Below are 16,915 nucleotides of genomic sequence, written 5' to 3' on the forward strand. Positions count from 1 at the left end.
AAGCTATTTGCTCAGTCACTGATGGTAAACATCAATCAGTGGATTGCCCAAAAAAGCATATTAAAGAACCAACAGTCAGGGATTTAGAAGGGGCTATAGCACGCTTTCTAACGTATGGATACTGCAGTACCTAGAAAGAAGAGCCAAAGTAAATGGAAACCCTCCTTTATATGTCTGCTTCGTAGATTATAAAGCAGCCTTCGACATGTTCATAAGAACTCGGCTGTGGTTAGAATTGGCAAGTTGGGTATGGATAAGCCGACCTTGCAGTTATTTAAGGGCCTGTACTCAGATACCACTGTGAAGGTTAGGTTGAACCAAGTGGGAGAACTAAGTAAGAACATAATTACTAACCGTGGCCAGAAGCAGGGTTGTGCTTTGGTACCCCTGATTTTCAACTTGTATGTCGCTGACCTGAATGAATATTTGATGGAGTGCCAGACCTCCCCTACCTCACCCCCTGATCCCCTGCATAGGCCCGCAGCAGGTATCCTGGCTGCCATATGTAGATGGTACAATGCTTATATGATATGGCATTTATAACACGCCTATACACAAGTGTTTCAAGGCGCGACGAGGCAGGGAGGGGGACAAAGGGAAGACAGACAACGATCTTACTAGGCCAGGTGTCATTCAGATCGCGCAAGTGCATGGGAAGAGGGGAAGGGAAAGTGCAAGGGGAAAGGGCGAGGGAAAAGTGCAATACAGGGGTAGTAGAATAACAAGATAAATAATAAAGGGCCAGCTGGTGGCAATTGCAAGGTAAGTGCAGACAAGTGCTGGGAGGGGGGCGCTGTAGGGATACAGAGACAGTCCCGCAGTGCAGGGGTTGCCAGGGAGGCAGAGCAGGTGGCAAGTGGCTGGGCCAGGGACCGAGATCAGTGAGAGTGGCCCAGTGCAGATTCAGTGCAGTTTCAATAAGGAATTTAGCAGGGGAGAGGGGGAGAGAAAGCAAAAGCAAAGAGGAAGGTTTTGAGGTGCTTCCGGAACTGGAGAGGGTTCTCCTCATGTTTCAGGGAGGCAGGAAGGCTGTTCCAGAGGGAGGCCCCAGCCAAGGAGAGAGATCTACCCCCAACTCGCCATTTGGAGAAGCGGCTGACCCTGAGGGAGTTGGAGGAGGGGGCATCCTGTTAGATGTAACCCCTAAAGGTGTCCAACGTTCTATGTCCACTTTGGAAAGATAATCTGAGGAAAATGGTCTTGTTGTCAACCAGAAGGCTAAAATTATAATCTTCCAAACTAATAAGCAAAAGAAAAGAAAATTTGGTTGGAGGATTGGCGACCAGCCCATTGAGGTGGTAGACAGCTATGTGTATTTAGGTTCCCCGTTCTTTTGCGTTGACAAGGGCAAAACATTGGGAGGGCGGTAGCAAACAAGACCTTGGAAAAAGTACAATGCCATTAGAAACTATATAAGATACAGAGGAGGCTACTCCATTGAAGGCTTACTGAAGCTTTACAATACTAGTACAGTGGCAGGGATACTTTACGGTCTTGAGATATACACGGATAGAGACACATCTTGGCTCATGGCACTTGAAGCAAAGATGTAAGGTGGAGCCTTGGCATTGCCTAAATCCACCCCCATTGAAACCATTCAAAGCAAATAGGGACTCACCGCACTAACTACCCAAAAAAAGATCAACAGCGGTGTATTTCTTGTAAAAATGAAAATGGAAGAAGGAAAAACTAAATGTGTATAGGTATTTTAAACTGATTCTTATAATACTTCCTGTAAATCCCCCCTTGGTGTGTGGAGGAAAGATGTCTATTCCTTCTTGTGCGATATTGGCTATGTGATGGACACTACAACCCACATTACAATAGCAATAGAGAAATTAAAGAAAAGGTCTGTGTATGGGATAGAAATAACAACTTTGTGTGGTTATCCTCTAAATGTTTGTATAGGATGTTTGTCTTTCAGGCGTTCCCCTATAGACTTCCCCTTGTCTACCTAAAAAGTATACACAATGGACAAGTACGATGTTTTATGCTATTGTTACGTCTTGGCTTACTCCCTATGCTATCCAGAATAGGAGCCTGGCAAAAGCTCCCTTATGAAGAACGTTTGTGCAGATTGTGCAAAGAGCTATTGAGACTCTGAGGCACCACCTGACTGAGTGCTCTGTAATCAAGCCCCTTTTCTATAGAGTATATAGGAAGATAAGATTCCCTTTGGAAGTAATTAGCTCTGACCAGACATGGGCATTTTTGTTTTCAAGAAGCTGTCTGGTACTTAGCTATACAATGTACTATATCCGGATCAGAGTAGAGCAACTATTGAAAGCAGTTTGACACCTGGAAAAATCTCTTTTCAATGACATTGTTTAGATATATAATGCTAGGATTTTTGAAAACCTGATGAATTGTGAATGTTCACTTTTAGGACTTGGTAAAATGTTTTTTACTCTTTTAAATATTGTTTGTATATGCTTTTTTTACATAGTGTTGAAGGTTTAATTTATCCATACAAGATATTAATAAAAAAATATAAATATAAATATATATATATATATATATATATATATATATATATATATATATATACACACGTTAAAGCCTGTCTGTTCTCTTGCACCTTCTCTTGGGCCTGCCTTAAAGAAAATGTCTTAACTGATCATTTTGACCTTCAGGCACATTTAAGGAGTCCTTGGATATACCCAAATCGGAACAGAGATTGAATGCTGTAAGAGATGCCCAGAGGGCTATTGCAGAAGGAACCAAGCCTGAAGATGTTATAATCTTGCTTCTTAATTTTGAAATCAAAAAGGTATTCAAAAAGTTATTGTCTTTTCTTGTAAATTTCCATTGGGAAAGTATGTGACTGTTACCCTTCTTTTGAGTTCATCTGACCATACAGTTGCAGGTAGAAAATGTGATTGTTTATCACCAAAATTAAAAGCGCATTACTCGACCCGACATGCCAGAGGAGTGCTGTATAAACATGTAAAGTAGTAACATACAAAAATATCTAAAGAAACCAAAAATCAGATAAAAGAACTATGAAAACAAACAAACACATAAAGGGCCTCATTACACGGAAGGCGGTAACCATGGCGCTGTTAGCGCCATGGTTCCTGCCGGTAATTTACCGATCACGCCATGGTGAATGGCGGAATTACCGCCCCATTCCAAGGTTGGCGGGCGGTAATTCCCCATTCCCATTTGAGCCCCTATAGGGCTCAATGGGAATGGGGAAGGTGACAATTACGGTACCGCAAATTGCGGTACCGTAATTGCCTCCAAGGTCCCTTTGCGGGTCCCGTCCTTAACGGCTGGTAAAACCAGCCGTTAAGGTAGGGACTAGCAAAGGGACCTCGTAATAGGGCAGTAAGGGATTACCGGCACAGGTGCCCTTACCGGTGCCGGTAATCCCTTACCGCCATCTGTGTAATGAGGCCCAAAGACATGTAAAATACACGTTTGCACTCAAGGCAGTCAGTAGTCAAAAAGCTCAAAATTCAGACTTTATTAGCTGGTACCAGCTTGCGTTTGGTGCTGGTAGATGGTCTCGTTCTCTTACTCATCACCTGTAATACCTACTCCATTTTTTTGTAAAATAAGTTAAATTGAAAACATTCTATTTCCTATGTTTCCCCTTTTCTTCACACCTGGGCGGTACAAGTCCATATTCAGTCATCATTAAGGATGCGTAATGAAAATGGTAAAATAATAGTTTAGCTGTAGTAGTTGAGCTCAGGCCATTTTATGGTTAATGACCAACTTTCTGAAGATCCCTGAGCATCCAGCTCTTAAAAGAAATCTAACTTCCATTTGCCACTGTTGCTGTTTTGTCATAGCACCAAGTGACTGACTTAATGGTGAATGCCACACTGGGTTTGCTTTAAGACATGCCCAGCTGGACGTTGCATAAGGTGCTTTCCCAAAACAGCAAAGGTGTCCAATGGAAGTGAGATTTGTTGGAAGAGTCTGGTTTCCAAGCCATCTGTTGCATTTATTCTGCAAACCTTGTATCCTCTAGGCTGTATGACAGAGACTCCCTATGTCAGGGTCGTGGACCAGCTTGCTGGTTGCAGTTGCGTGGGTGGTGCAAGGCACCGGCCTTTATCTTCCGCTTTAGTCTTTACACAGAGGGATTTACAGTTGTCTGGCTCCCTACCCATGATCAACAACTGACCAGGTTTTGCAGGAGTAGAAACAATGTTAGCATTGTTGGTGAATGGCTGAGGTAGATGTGATCGCCTAAGCGGATATAGAAAGCTGAGATAGCATAAAGTATAGAAAGGAAGGAGAAGCTGCAAGAGGGTATGGCGAGGTAGAAACCACTGGGGAAATATCAGACAGTTGAAGAGGGAACATGCAAGGCTGAGAGGCAAAGACCTACATATGAAAAAAGGGGGGAACAAAAGGCAAAAAACAGGATCTGTAAAACAGGCTCTGACACAGGTTACAGCAAGACACAGAAGCCAGAAGAGGACATAGAGGCAATAAGTAGCTTAACAAACCATGGGTAAGAAAATAGTACTAGAGAGTCAGAGTCAATAAGACGCATGCACCGTGTGAGGAATCCAGTGGAGTCATAATAGATTCCCCGGCAGTGACCTCCTCCCATGTGGCCAAGAGCCTGCAGCCGCTACTGATTCTAACCCTGGGGGGGGCTATATGAGGGCGGATCACATGGGAGGAGACAACTACTGGGGAGATGTCATTTCTTCATTGGATGAGTCACGGTATCCCCCAATTTCCCATGAGGAAGAGCCTCTAATGCCCAAGACCTTAATGGCCTATTATCATCTGGCTGTTCTCCAAATTAAAGAAACCTCTTCCCAATATGCTTTAGATCAAACTCCCACCTATGGCCTGAAGACCTAAATCTCCAATTGTTCTCATGTAAAACCACAGAGAAAGACTATCTAAATATTGTATATCCAATGACAACTAGGGACATCAACTCCCATAATCACCTAAGTACTGAGACAAGGAGGATGAAGAAGCTGGAGCAAGGTAATAGGAGTCTGAAGCGAAATGTGCAGATTATTTGTTCTATAAAATCACCTGTGCGCGGGACCTTTGAAGATGGCAACCGCACTACTGAGTGTGGCAGTGCAGGAGATGACTTGGTTCCTCGACAGGGGCTTACGAACGCTGGGGACACGTATTAATGGAGTGAAGCAGTGGGGTTTGCAGAGACAGAAGGAGAGACGCAGTGAGAGAGAAGGACATGCCGCGGAGACGCGAGGAGCTGCAAGCGTGTTCCTGGGCACTCGGCAGCTCGAAAAGCCAACATTCTCCTTACCGCGTGTGATGACAGAGCGAAGATGGAAGCCGATAGGCTGTCTGCACAATCCAAAGTTGCAAGCGAGCAGCAGAGCCACACAGTAGAAGCGCAAACAGGACCAGAGATGCTGGAGTTAACCGGTAAGTCAGCCCAAAGCAAGTGGGGACTCTGGGGCGTACCGGCGACCGCACAAATGACAATTTGAATGTTATGAGATTGCTAATACAAAAACCACAAGAAGATTGTTTGAAAGCAGAAAAGGCAAAGTACCGAAACATACCCCAATAAGATTAATGCAGACACATACGGAGCCAAGAACAAGTATGTGCAGTTTTGGTGATGGAGAGGATACTAGGCAATTTGAAACGCAAGATAAATCCTGGCTGGGGAGTCTACCAGGCCATTTGTCAAGAAATGTCAAAGGAAGACAGTGTTTGTTATTTTAAAGAAAGACTGTTACAGAACTTGTTGCCTATCAGGAGTATTGTGAATCGAGGAGAGAGACAAAGGTACTGTTAGTAAAAGAGAGACATTGCCATCCCATTTAAGAATCCAGGGGAATAGAACCACCCTTTGGATCCAAGGTCTTTCACCTTGGAGAACATATTTCGCTGGAGTTATTCTAATTTTCATTTATGAACACTTTTTGCCAATATCAGTTTAAAGACATTTGCTTTCTGACTTTGTTTTGTTTGTAGTGTGATGTTCAGGAGGACGTTTTGGACACAAGGACAGCTTTTGAGCTTCTGACAGACAGATCCTTAGTTTTTGTTTTTAGGGAGGGAAACTCCTCTTTAGCATAGGGTCAGATATGCATTTTCCCAACCCATTTTCATTTAAAAAAAACGTTTTTATCCGAAAACATGACCTCTTTGTGTCCGTCCTTTATTTCTGACCCCTCCCAAGCACATGATGAGATGGTCTTTATGCTACTCCAGATGTAGCTGCAGCCTCCGTTTCAGGGATTTCTATAATAACTGCAGGTTGCAGTCCTCTGCGCATGCACAACAGGGCGAATGTAGCAGTGCCCGATGGCGTTTCACTGGATGACCAGAACCTTACCCCCCTGGATCCTCATTGTATGCCAAGCTGGCAATGGTCTGCCGATGCGGCTTACATATTGCTGGCGAGCGCAAGCTCTCCTGGCACACTGCCACCTGAGACAATGCCGCCAAACCCGTATGTAGGCACAACCTTTTGTGGGTGGTGTCAAAGGTCTTAAGCGAAGACTATGCTCGGACCCCGTGGTCAGGTGAGAATGCAGGCCTGCTTGCTTGAAGAATGCAGCCTGCTGTTGAATACTACAATGCTGCTAACATGCTCATCTGCAGTTTCAAGATGGCGCAGAGGGCTCCACCCATACTTTAGGCCGTGTAGTTGACAAATGTAATCCTGCCCAATGCCAGAAGGGGAATAATAATGAGGCAACCTTTCAAACAAAACATCACTGGAAGGCCAATCAAGAAATCCAAACCAGAACGCTTAGTAGAAGGGTTAATGTTGGATCAGACTATTCTGATGGAACTGGTGGCTAACTTTAAAGATGCCAGGTTCTGGGGCAATTCCCCAAATTTCGATATAATGCAGTCTTCGACCATGAGCACCCAATTGTGGCCTTCATTAAGACCGTGGCGAAGGTTGCAGAAGTGCTATTTTTCCAAGCATGGTAACACAGAAATCCTTGTAGTAGATGCTAAAACCACAGGAATAAAATCATCCACCTTTCCCATTCTCACTCCAGGCAGAGCAGAACACTAGATACACGGGAACAAAAGATCTTCAAAGCCAGTAGTGTCGCTCTTAAGAACATCATATTTTGTGGGGGCACTGTATCGCACGAGAGAAGATGGCCGCTCCTGTGTGAGCTCCGTCAAGGAACAGGGCCGTGATGCTGTTATAAACACTTATAGTGACCGGTTCTGCGTATAAAGAGCATGGAATGAGCCGCAACCCCTATAGACTAGGCTTGCGAAATTGGGTGAGCGCCAGTTGAAGATACGAGAAACAACTCCATCCGAATCCCGCAGGCAGTGGGAAGCAGAGCCTGGAATCAAGCCGAGACTTGGGGGGAGGAGCCCGGTGAAAGACAACGCGAGCGTGGCTGGGAGACTGACGGCCCGCTGGCACCCGGATGCTCCTCGTAGAGCGCCTGCAGCCACCCCCCTCCGACACTCTGATAAGGAGAAAGTGAATCGTCGGAACGAGACGAGCTGCGTCCTCGTCTGCGACCGGGAGAAGGAGGCGAAGACCACGGGCCGACAGAGCCACAGACACAACATTGCAGGCCCTCCCCCCGAGTGATATAACCCGGTTCGGGACACGCATGAGGCCCCCTAGACCTTCATACCAGTGCCGTGCAACAACAGTGAAGCCCCCACAGGGGGCAGCGGAGACGACCCAGGTGCTCCATAAGACGAACACTGGACAGTGAGGGTGCCGACGAGGGCCCCTGCATCAATCCCCGTCACTTCAGTGAAATAACATACGGCCATACTAAGGAGACAATACAAGAGAATTGAATAACCACAGCGAAGTTCAACAGGGCATGAACTCTCCTAGTCAAACAACCGGTGAATGAGACCAATGGTGTGTTTTTTCATGGTGGAAGTGAAATGGTAAAGGTAGTTGCACCCTGCAAGTGTTTGAGACTACAAAAGGAGGAAGGCAGAGGAAACAGGCTGTAAACTGGTACACCACTCCGCTTGAACGTAGGGGGGGAACAGACCGAAGATAGAGGCATTTAGGATACGCCTCTCAACACCCCCGCGACAAGCATACCTATGCTTAAGATCAATCTAAGCCCACACAGTGACGACAGAGATACGGTTCAGAGCCGTAACGACAACAAAAGCACAAGAACATACACCTCCCCCCCCCCCAGTGGTCTGATAAGAACTGCTGGGAACAGAGCAGAGAAGTTGTAAACATTAATACCTGCTAGAGTGTGGACTTGAACTGTACAGCTGCAAGCCCTATACAAGGATAGTTTTAGCCATACCTCGCACCTGCCTACCATAGAGAGAGCCAAGAGGCGCATAGCGAACCCAGCTAGTTTGAGAATCGACCAGAACGGAAACAATGCCCAACAGCTTTGGCCACAAGAAGGGTAAAGGAGCCATTGATAAGTACATGACACCAATACAGAAAGAGACGGAACTCGAGATGGAGGAAGAAACACTACCACAAGATCAACATGCCCCATCGGCTGCGATGATGGACCCTCAGGCGGTTTTCCTTGCCATGCAGCAGGGCTTCCCAGCCCTCAATGACAAACTGGACGGGATAACTACAAATGTGGCGTCCATCAAAACACAACTAGATAAAACAACATCTCGCATGACGGAAGCAGAAACGAGAATATCGGGCACTGAAGACGCCCTTGAAGCTTTGAAAAGCACACTCTCCACGATGGCAATAGAATTGGGGGCGGTGAAGTCCAAATGCGAACACTTGGAAGCGAGGTCATGACGCAATAATATCCGTATCGTAGGAGTTCCGGAAGAAGCAATGAAAGGCTCCATGGAAAAGGCAGTGGAGGCTCTCCTGCGCACCCTCCTGGGAGACCCGGGAACGTCCCCGAAGTTCATCATTGAAAGGGCTCATAGGTCATTGGCCCCAAAACCGAAACCAGGAGCTTACCCTAGACCAATCATAGCCCGGGTAATGAACTACAGGGACAGAGACTTAATTTTGAAAGCAGCAAGGGAGAAGCAGGAACTGAGATTGGAAGCCAACGTCGTATGGATCTTTCCGGACTTCACACTGGCGGTGCAACAAGAAAGGAAACTCTTCAATGGGGCTAAAAAACTACTACGGGAACGCCAGACCCAGTATGCTATGCTATATCCGGCAAGACTCAAAATCCAATATCAGAATAAGATCCATTTCTTTACTTTTCCTGAGGAAGCGGCAAACTTTGTTGAGACACACATCCCTGCCCCACCCGGGCAGCTTGGTGCGGAAGGGACTGAGTAATCTTTACAGTCATGTAATAATAAACATGTTCATGTTATAAAATGTATTATCAGAAGTGACGGCTACCCAACGGGCCAGCCCTCTGGGGGGGTAAATATGTTTCAACATACGAGGTACGCTACAATGAGATGCCCTCCACAGGTGCCAATATGAGTGAGAGCAACACATTGAACCGGTCCACTCTAAATAAGGTCCAAAAGGGCATAGGCACTGGGAATCGCTGCAGGCCTCCCTGTAGCAGGTGCACATTCATTTGAAGGGAGGGAAGGGTTGGGATCCTAAGAACAGGGTTAAAGTTACGGGAACTGTGAGGGAGGGGAGAGGGGGTTAGTTGCGATTGTTGTGTGGGACTTATGAGAGGGATGGAAGAAAAACAAAAAGCACACAGGTAATGAACACCAGCAACATCAAGAGTACAGTAACAATATATTTGAAAGCACATGTTTACGATTGTTTCATAGGTAATGGCTGATGCAGGCGTTGATAATATTAAAATACTGAGTTGGAATGTCCGAGACCTAGGTTCTCGAGTCAAGAAGAGGAAAATTCTAGCATACATCAATAGACAAACCCCCAAGGTTATCTTCCTGCAGGAGACTCATATTGGGCCTCAACAGGGAGGACAACTGGTGCCTAATTGGGGAACACATAAATACTTCACAACGTATTCAAAAAGGGCAAGAGGAGCAGCAATTTTAATACATAAGGCCTTACAGTTTGAATGTAAATCAGTGGAATGTGACCCTGAAAGGAGGTATGTGTTACTACACGGAATACTATACGACAAAGAGATAGTTCTCCTCAACGTATATGGGCCGAACATAGATGACCCGGAATTCTACTCCACAATTTTTGGGAAATTGGCAAACTTCCCCACTGCCTACTTGATATGCGGTGGGGACTTTAATACTATTCTAGATGTACACACCGATTGCACATCAACACAAACCAGGGCACTGACCAAGGGTGCACAGACAATAATCACACATATGGCAGACATAAACCTGAAGGACGCATGGAGAGCTTTAAATCCCTCCAAAAGAGAATATACGTATTACTCCACGGTGCACGACATGAATTCCCCTATACAGCTGATGTTACGAATCCCTGGTACCACTGTGAATAGGCCACCATGGAGATTCAAACCTGCAGCACTGCGAGATCTGGTCTATAAAAACACAATGGACCAACAAATACATGAATATTTCGACCTTAATAAAAACTCTGTTTCTAGTCTAGCTACACTGTGGCAAGCTTTTAAGGTATACATAAGAGGCAGCTCCATATCTACAGAATGCATAATCCTTAAAGATATCAAGAATAGATTACACCGATTGGAAACACAAATAGCATCATTACAATGCCAATACGCGTTTAGTCCAACATCACAGCTCAGCTCAGATATAAAGAGTCACTGGACGAGTTTGCCGAGGCAGCGGATCAAGAGATCCGATACTTCGATAAACCAGCGGCCGCACGCTGCTATGGCGAGAGCGAATGCCCGGGGAGGTTGCTGGCCAGAGCAGTAAGGGGAGAAAGGGGACCAACAACCATTCCATGTATACAAACACCAGACTGCTCGGTTACCACCGACCGAGGCAAGATAGAAGAAGCATTCCAAGCATTCTACAAATAACTCTACTCGCCTCAATCGGATTCCGCAGATGTGGAGATAGAACATTATCTCTCCCAAATCCCAATGACACTACTAGCCGGAGATACTAGGGAGTCACTAGAGACACCGATAACTGAGGCAGAAATAGAGGAGGCGATAAAGGCACTACCTAACGGGAAAGCACCCGGCACGGATGGTCTTGGTGCTGTATTCTACAAAGAGTTCAAACATCTACTGGTGCCCAGACTAATGGCGGTGTGGGCAGAGGCCTTCAATAAGGGAGAGCTCCCTGAAACCACCAGGGAGGCAGTAATTATGCTACTGCTTAAACCAGGGAAGCCCCCGGAGGATTGCGGGTCATATAGACCGCTATCATTAATTAACACTGATGCAAAAATCCTAGCTAAAATACTAGCGACCAGGCTAACACCTTTGATGCCATATATGGTTCATGAAGACCAGGCAGGGTTTTATTATAGGTAGGTCCACAGCAACCAACATTAGAAGGTGCCACAAAATCCTGAACACAACACCCCCCGAAATCCCCGTATCGCTTGATATGTGTAAAGCATTCAACACTGTTTCTTGGCCCTTTCTCTTTGGGGTACTACGAAATTATGGGTTTGGCCCAAACTTCATAAAATGTATACAAATATTATATACATGCCCCCAGGCCAAGATTAGAATTAACGGAACCCTAACGAATGAATTTGAATTACGAGGGGGCACCCGACAGGGATGCCCACTGTCACCACTACTGTTCGCCCTGGTAATAGAACCATTGGCGGATATTCTGAGGTCACGGTACAGCGCATATGGACTAAGGCTAGAAGGCAAATTACACATTATAACCCTGCATGCAGATGACATTTTGCTATATCTAAAGAATCCAGATCAATCTTTGGGCAGGGTCCTTGCAGAGGTTAAACGGTTTGGCGAATACTCAGGCATACGCCTAAACCCCAGTAAATTAGAGATATTCCTCATCACAGAAAACACAACAAAACCCCAAGACCTGCACGGCATGGTATGGAGCCCGACACACTGTTAGACAGAAACCTGTGCAGTTCCCTAAGGGACCACTGCAAAAGATTTAAGACTACAGGTGTTGGCAGTAAACCCACTTGGTAGCAGTCTGTACCACCCAGATTTACCTGGTAGCTGTGGCTGAGCAGTCAGACTTCCCTCAAGAATAGTTATGCCGTATGCAAAGTATACTCAATAGGCACTCTGATACATAATACAAGCAAACACTGACCAGAGCTTTGGTATCAAAGTATATAATTATTTATTTAAAAACACACAGTTGAAACACTCCAGCACTCTTATTGTAAAATATTCTAAACACAGTTACTATTATGATATATACACCCCTTTTTCCCTATTAGAAAATCACAGTAAAACACCACTTATTTTCATACAGAGGTGAGCGCTTAACTAGATTGCACTCTAATAAGTTTCGGAAAAAGGGAGGGAAAAAGACAGAATAAGCAGAGGTACACCACTCTACGATTCCAGAACACTGTTAGCAAGGCAGAGAGCAAAAAGTCACTGGTGAGCCAAAGTCCAAAGGCTGGGCCCACTCTTAGAGAGAGCAGAGCACAAATGCGCCCAAGATCACACAGTTACACTAGGCTTAGAAAGTCTTGCAGAGGGTTCAGCAAAGCGTTTAGAGAGGCTTTAGAAAAGTTTAGTCAAGGTGTCCCAGGCTAACCCAGGTTCGAAAGCCGGGGGCTAAATCTACCCCGTACAGTCGGTAGCAAGGGAAGCCAGGCGGGACACGGTAACTTAAGTGGGAAGGATCCTCCAGCGGTGGCAGTTGTTCCTGGTAGTGGGTGCAAGTTGCGTCGTCGTCCAGGGGAAGAGAAGATCTCGACTTGGAGGAAAGATGAAGGTCGTGGCACTACCAGGGCAGAAACCAGCCGCAGAGTTTTCCGGTTAAAAAGTGATACCTTGGTTTCGCGGTTGTGGTAAAACGTGGTATCCCGGTTGCCGGGGTGCTTGGTACGGGCAAGGCGGCCACGAGATACGTCGGGAAAGCGAAAAGACGGTGAAACTGGTTATCCCCACCAGTCAAAGGAAGAAGACTCTCCGGCGGGAGATCTCCTCTGTCGTTGGGAAAAGTGGTGAGGCAGTCCAGCAGGGTTCCACCGGTGGTGGTGTCGTGGCAGGTCGGCTCAGCTTCTCCCTCGTCGGATTTTTAGGTCCTGTGGCGACTTCTGAAGTTCCAGTCCCCAAAGCCCTGCTTTTATGCAGCAAACCCCCATTCACTCAGCCTAGCTGTCACTCAAACATGCTAAGTGATGAGCCGGCCGGCTCACCACTTGGGCCAATCAGGACCGAGTGCGACTTGAGTTGCCTAGGCAACTCAGTCCAGGGTGCCTAAATTCCCCTCCACCCCATCTAAGTACCCCAGACACAGTGGCACCACTTTGGAGGGCTTCTGTGGAGAAGCCCGCCAAAAAGTGGAACAAAGGGCTCGACTTGGGTTGGAGTCACAGAAGAGAACACAAACGCCATTTTAGAATCAAGTTTTGGCAAAAAATACCAACCGGAGAATTAATATTAATTAAATAAACCGGCGGCATGTTCGAGGCTACCGTAAATAATTAAATAAAGGTAGTAGCCTAAAACAATGGGAAATCCCATAGGAAAATATTCGCGGTTGAATATAAAAAGTAGTATCCACTGCCACCAGCCAAAACTCGATCAGGGAGGACGGAGACGTGCCCCCTCGACTAACAGACCCCGGGGCAAGTGAATTGCCCCAGCCAGTACGTCCACAATATGATGGTTTGTACTGGTTCTGTTCAGAATTTAAGACTAGTAAAGACACTGGTGACTTTACATGCCCTGGGAGACAGTAGTCAGTCCCAGGGTATGGAGTCTATACTGGGGGGTCACTCTGACACCCCTGTGTCACTGCACTGAGGGTGCTGTGTAACACACATCACAAAAACACATGAAGCCCTATGGGGTAAAAGACCCCATAGCCCATTAAACACATCTAGATTCAAAGAAATACACTCAAATCATGCCCAAGAGTGAGGGTACAAGAGTCTCACTCTTGACAGGAGAAAAAAATAAACCCCAAAAATCCAGCAAAGCTGCTAGGGGACTCACTAGGTTAGGAAATTCATCCTAAACAGAGAATTCTCCCTAACACACACATATTATACCTGGGAGCGCACATTGCCAGAGCAGCCCAACTCTTCAGAGCCTTAAACTACACTTTATTGGCAGACACGCTAAGCATAAAAATGAAATGCTGGAGTGCCCTCCCCATTTCAATGATGGGAAGGATAGCACTAATTAAAATAATTCTTCCAAAACTCTTTTACCTATTGAGCACTATACCGGTCTGGCCGGGTCACGCTTTGTTCACCAGAATGTCCGGTGCATGCGTCTCGTTCGTATGGGGGAGGGACACCCTAGAGTGAGCTGGAAAGTGCTAACCGATACTTATGCAAGGGGCGGTCTGAAGGCACCTGACCTAGAATAATACTATTTGACTGTGCAAGCACATCATGCTGCCCAGTGGGCCACACAATTTCTGAACCCTGTGAGCCCAATACCGGGTCAAGCAGAACGGGAAGCCATCGGGGCGCTCCACAAAATGACTAAACCAGCCCCCAAGCACTACAACTCCTTAGATCCCACGAAGGTAACAATTACGGCATGGGCTAAAATAACCGATATATGCGCCACCGACAGGCTGTACCACCCGAGTATGCCGCTCTGGGGTGACCCCCAAACTCCCTTCAACATAGATGGAGAGGTGGCGCAGCACTGGACTTCCAGGGGCATAACCCAATGGGGCCAGCTATTCCCTGGAAAACGCTTCATTCAGTGGGAGGACATCAAGGATATAGTGGGGAATTCAAGTAGGCACAAGCAACAATATATCTGTATACAATCAGTTGTACAAACCACATACCCTACCTTCCCTAATTAGCCAGGGGGACTAGGATACATGTTCACAGGGGGATCACAAAAAGTTTCGCCCTCAGCACTGTATGAGATCATACTGCAGACACGCCCGGCAGAGAATCGCACGGCTAAGGCTAAGTGGGGACAGGACTTGGGACAACAAATTGATGATGAGGAATGGTCCCGGATCTGTGCACTTACCAAACAAATATCATGCAATTCCAGATACAGACTAATCCACTACAAGATAGTTCAAAGGACACACTACACCCCGGTAAAGCTCAAGCGTATATATCCAACAATGTCAGGGAACTGCCCAAGATGCAATACAGAAGATGCAAACATATATCATATGCTATGGGCGTGTACAAAGCTAAGGGGCTATTGGAAGGAGGTATGTGAGGCCCTAGATTAGATGGCTGATCAACCGGTGGAGTGGTCTCCCCGGATATGTCTGCTGGGTGTGGTCAAAAAACTGAATCCGACATGCCGTAAACTTTTAAACCTGAGTGTGCTTATAGTCAAAAGGGCGATTTTGATGAAATGAAAAAGTACAAACCCCCGCACCTAAGGCCGACTGGGACAAAGACATGGTATGGACGAATGATAAAGAAGAATTGTATATTGACTCTGTGTTACCATCATCTAGACCGAAGAATATATGGGAAAGGTACAAGTTATACCTGTCGGATAAGGCTGAACATGAACATTCAGACTTTGAAGCTAATTGATTATGTACAATGTATGAGGCAATAAGTAATATCTGTATTACCTGTGTGCAAGAAAAATAGTGTTTTAAAAAAAGAAAAAATAACATAATATTTTGTGTACTGTGGCTAAGTATTCCCTCAGCACCCAGATGCCCACGGGTTCGGTGCGCTATACAAAAGTACATAAAATAAATCTTATGGAAAATATTCTCTCAAGAAATAAAAAAGCAACAAGAAGTTGAAATCCAGGATGGTTTTATTACCTTGGTAGTGTGGGAAATCTGAAGGCATTCTCACATTTAGCCCTTCTAGGACACCCCCTCTGATAAGCAAGAGAAAGGTAAGGCTGCCAGATCCCGACCCTGAGGTTACATCTACGAGGGAGAATCACTTGGACGGAGGGTCCTTAAAGAATAGGAGTGGGGTGCCCAAGGGAGAGAGATGGTATCCCCCCTTTTCCAACACTGACCTACCCTGTCCTCCCTCAGCCTTCATCGGGTATTTCTCTAGGAAATATTGTGCCCCTAAGAAAGCTTGAGCACTCAGGTTGCTCCTTACAGACCTTAGATTGGTAGATGTATGGCATCACTCATATGCACATACTAGGGACTGCACATTCTACTCTAATCACCAGCAGTATTACTCTGGGCTGGACTACTGGCTGTTCCCATGCACTATGCTATATTTGGCCACCTCTTGCTCAATCCTTCCTATGACACTGTCAGATCATGCCCTGGTCCTTAAGCACTTCACCTTTCCTGGCGCACCACCTAAAGCGGCAACCTTAAGGATGAACCGCATAGCACTGCAATACCCCGATATGGTAGACTTACTGACACAGGATGTACGTAGGTTCTGGCAAGACAACTTAAAGGGTAAACGACAAGGCCAGCTACGCTATCCAAGAGACTGATGGGGGGGGGCTTCTTGTGGGGGACCAGGCCATCAGTGACAGGTTTGCCGCTTTCTACCAGGATCTCTATGCTTTGCCACCCACTAGGGATGTCGAGTATATCATAGCTTTCCTTAATGAAATTTACCTTCCGGTGCTTACTCCCGCGGAGCTCGAACACTTGAACGAACCACTGGACGACGACAAAGTTGTCCAAGCTATTCGTGGTCTGAATTTCGGGAAAGCCGCTGGACCAGACGGTCTTCCAATTGATGTGTATAAGCTGCTGCAAGACGAACTCATGCTGGGATAGGGGCAGATGTTTCGGGAAGCTCTGGAGGCAGATCAACTGCCAGCATCCCCAACGAAGGCTAACATAGTTGTCTTTAAAAAAAAAGAAAGGGCGCAATCCTACAATATGCGGCTCTTACCACCCAATCTCCCTCATACACGCTAATGCTGAGATCCTTGCGAAGTGCCTGGCTGGCAGATTGGATGTTAGGCAGAAACCTGTGCAGTTCCCTTAGGGACCACTGCAAAAGATTTAAGACTAC

At 46.2% G+C, this 16,915-nt stretch overlaps 1 protein-coding gene across 4 annotated transcripts in view; it reads left to right on the forward strand.

Annotated features, from left to right (window-relative positions):
• VPS13C (vacuolar protein sorting 13 homolog C) overlaps positions 1 to 16,915 on the forward strand; it is a 5,236,720-nt gene that overhangs the window by 2,493,576 nt on the left and 2,726,229 nt on the right. For all 4 annotated transcript variants that reach the window (XM_069624493.1, XM_069624490.1, XM_069624491.1 and 1 more), the window contains one exon: positions 2,634 to 2,770. In XM_069624493.1, coding sequence (XP_069480594.1) covers positions 2,634 to 2,770 — 137 coding nt within the window. The remainder of the gene's footprint in view (positions 1 to 2,633; positions 2,771 to 16,915) is intronic.

Source organism: Ambystoma mexicanum, chromosome 11 (assembly GCF_040938575.1).
Source record: "Ambystoma mexicanum isolate Mex_15411 chromosome 11, UKY_AmexF1_1, whole genome shotgun sequence".
NCBI lineage: Eukaryota > Metazoa > Chordata > Amphibia > Caudata > Ambystomatidae > Ambystoma > Ambystoma mexicanum.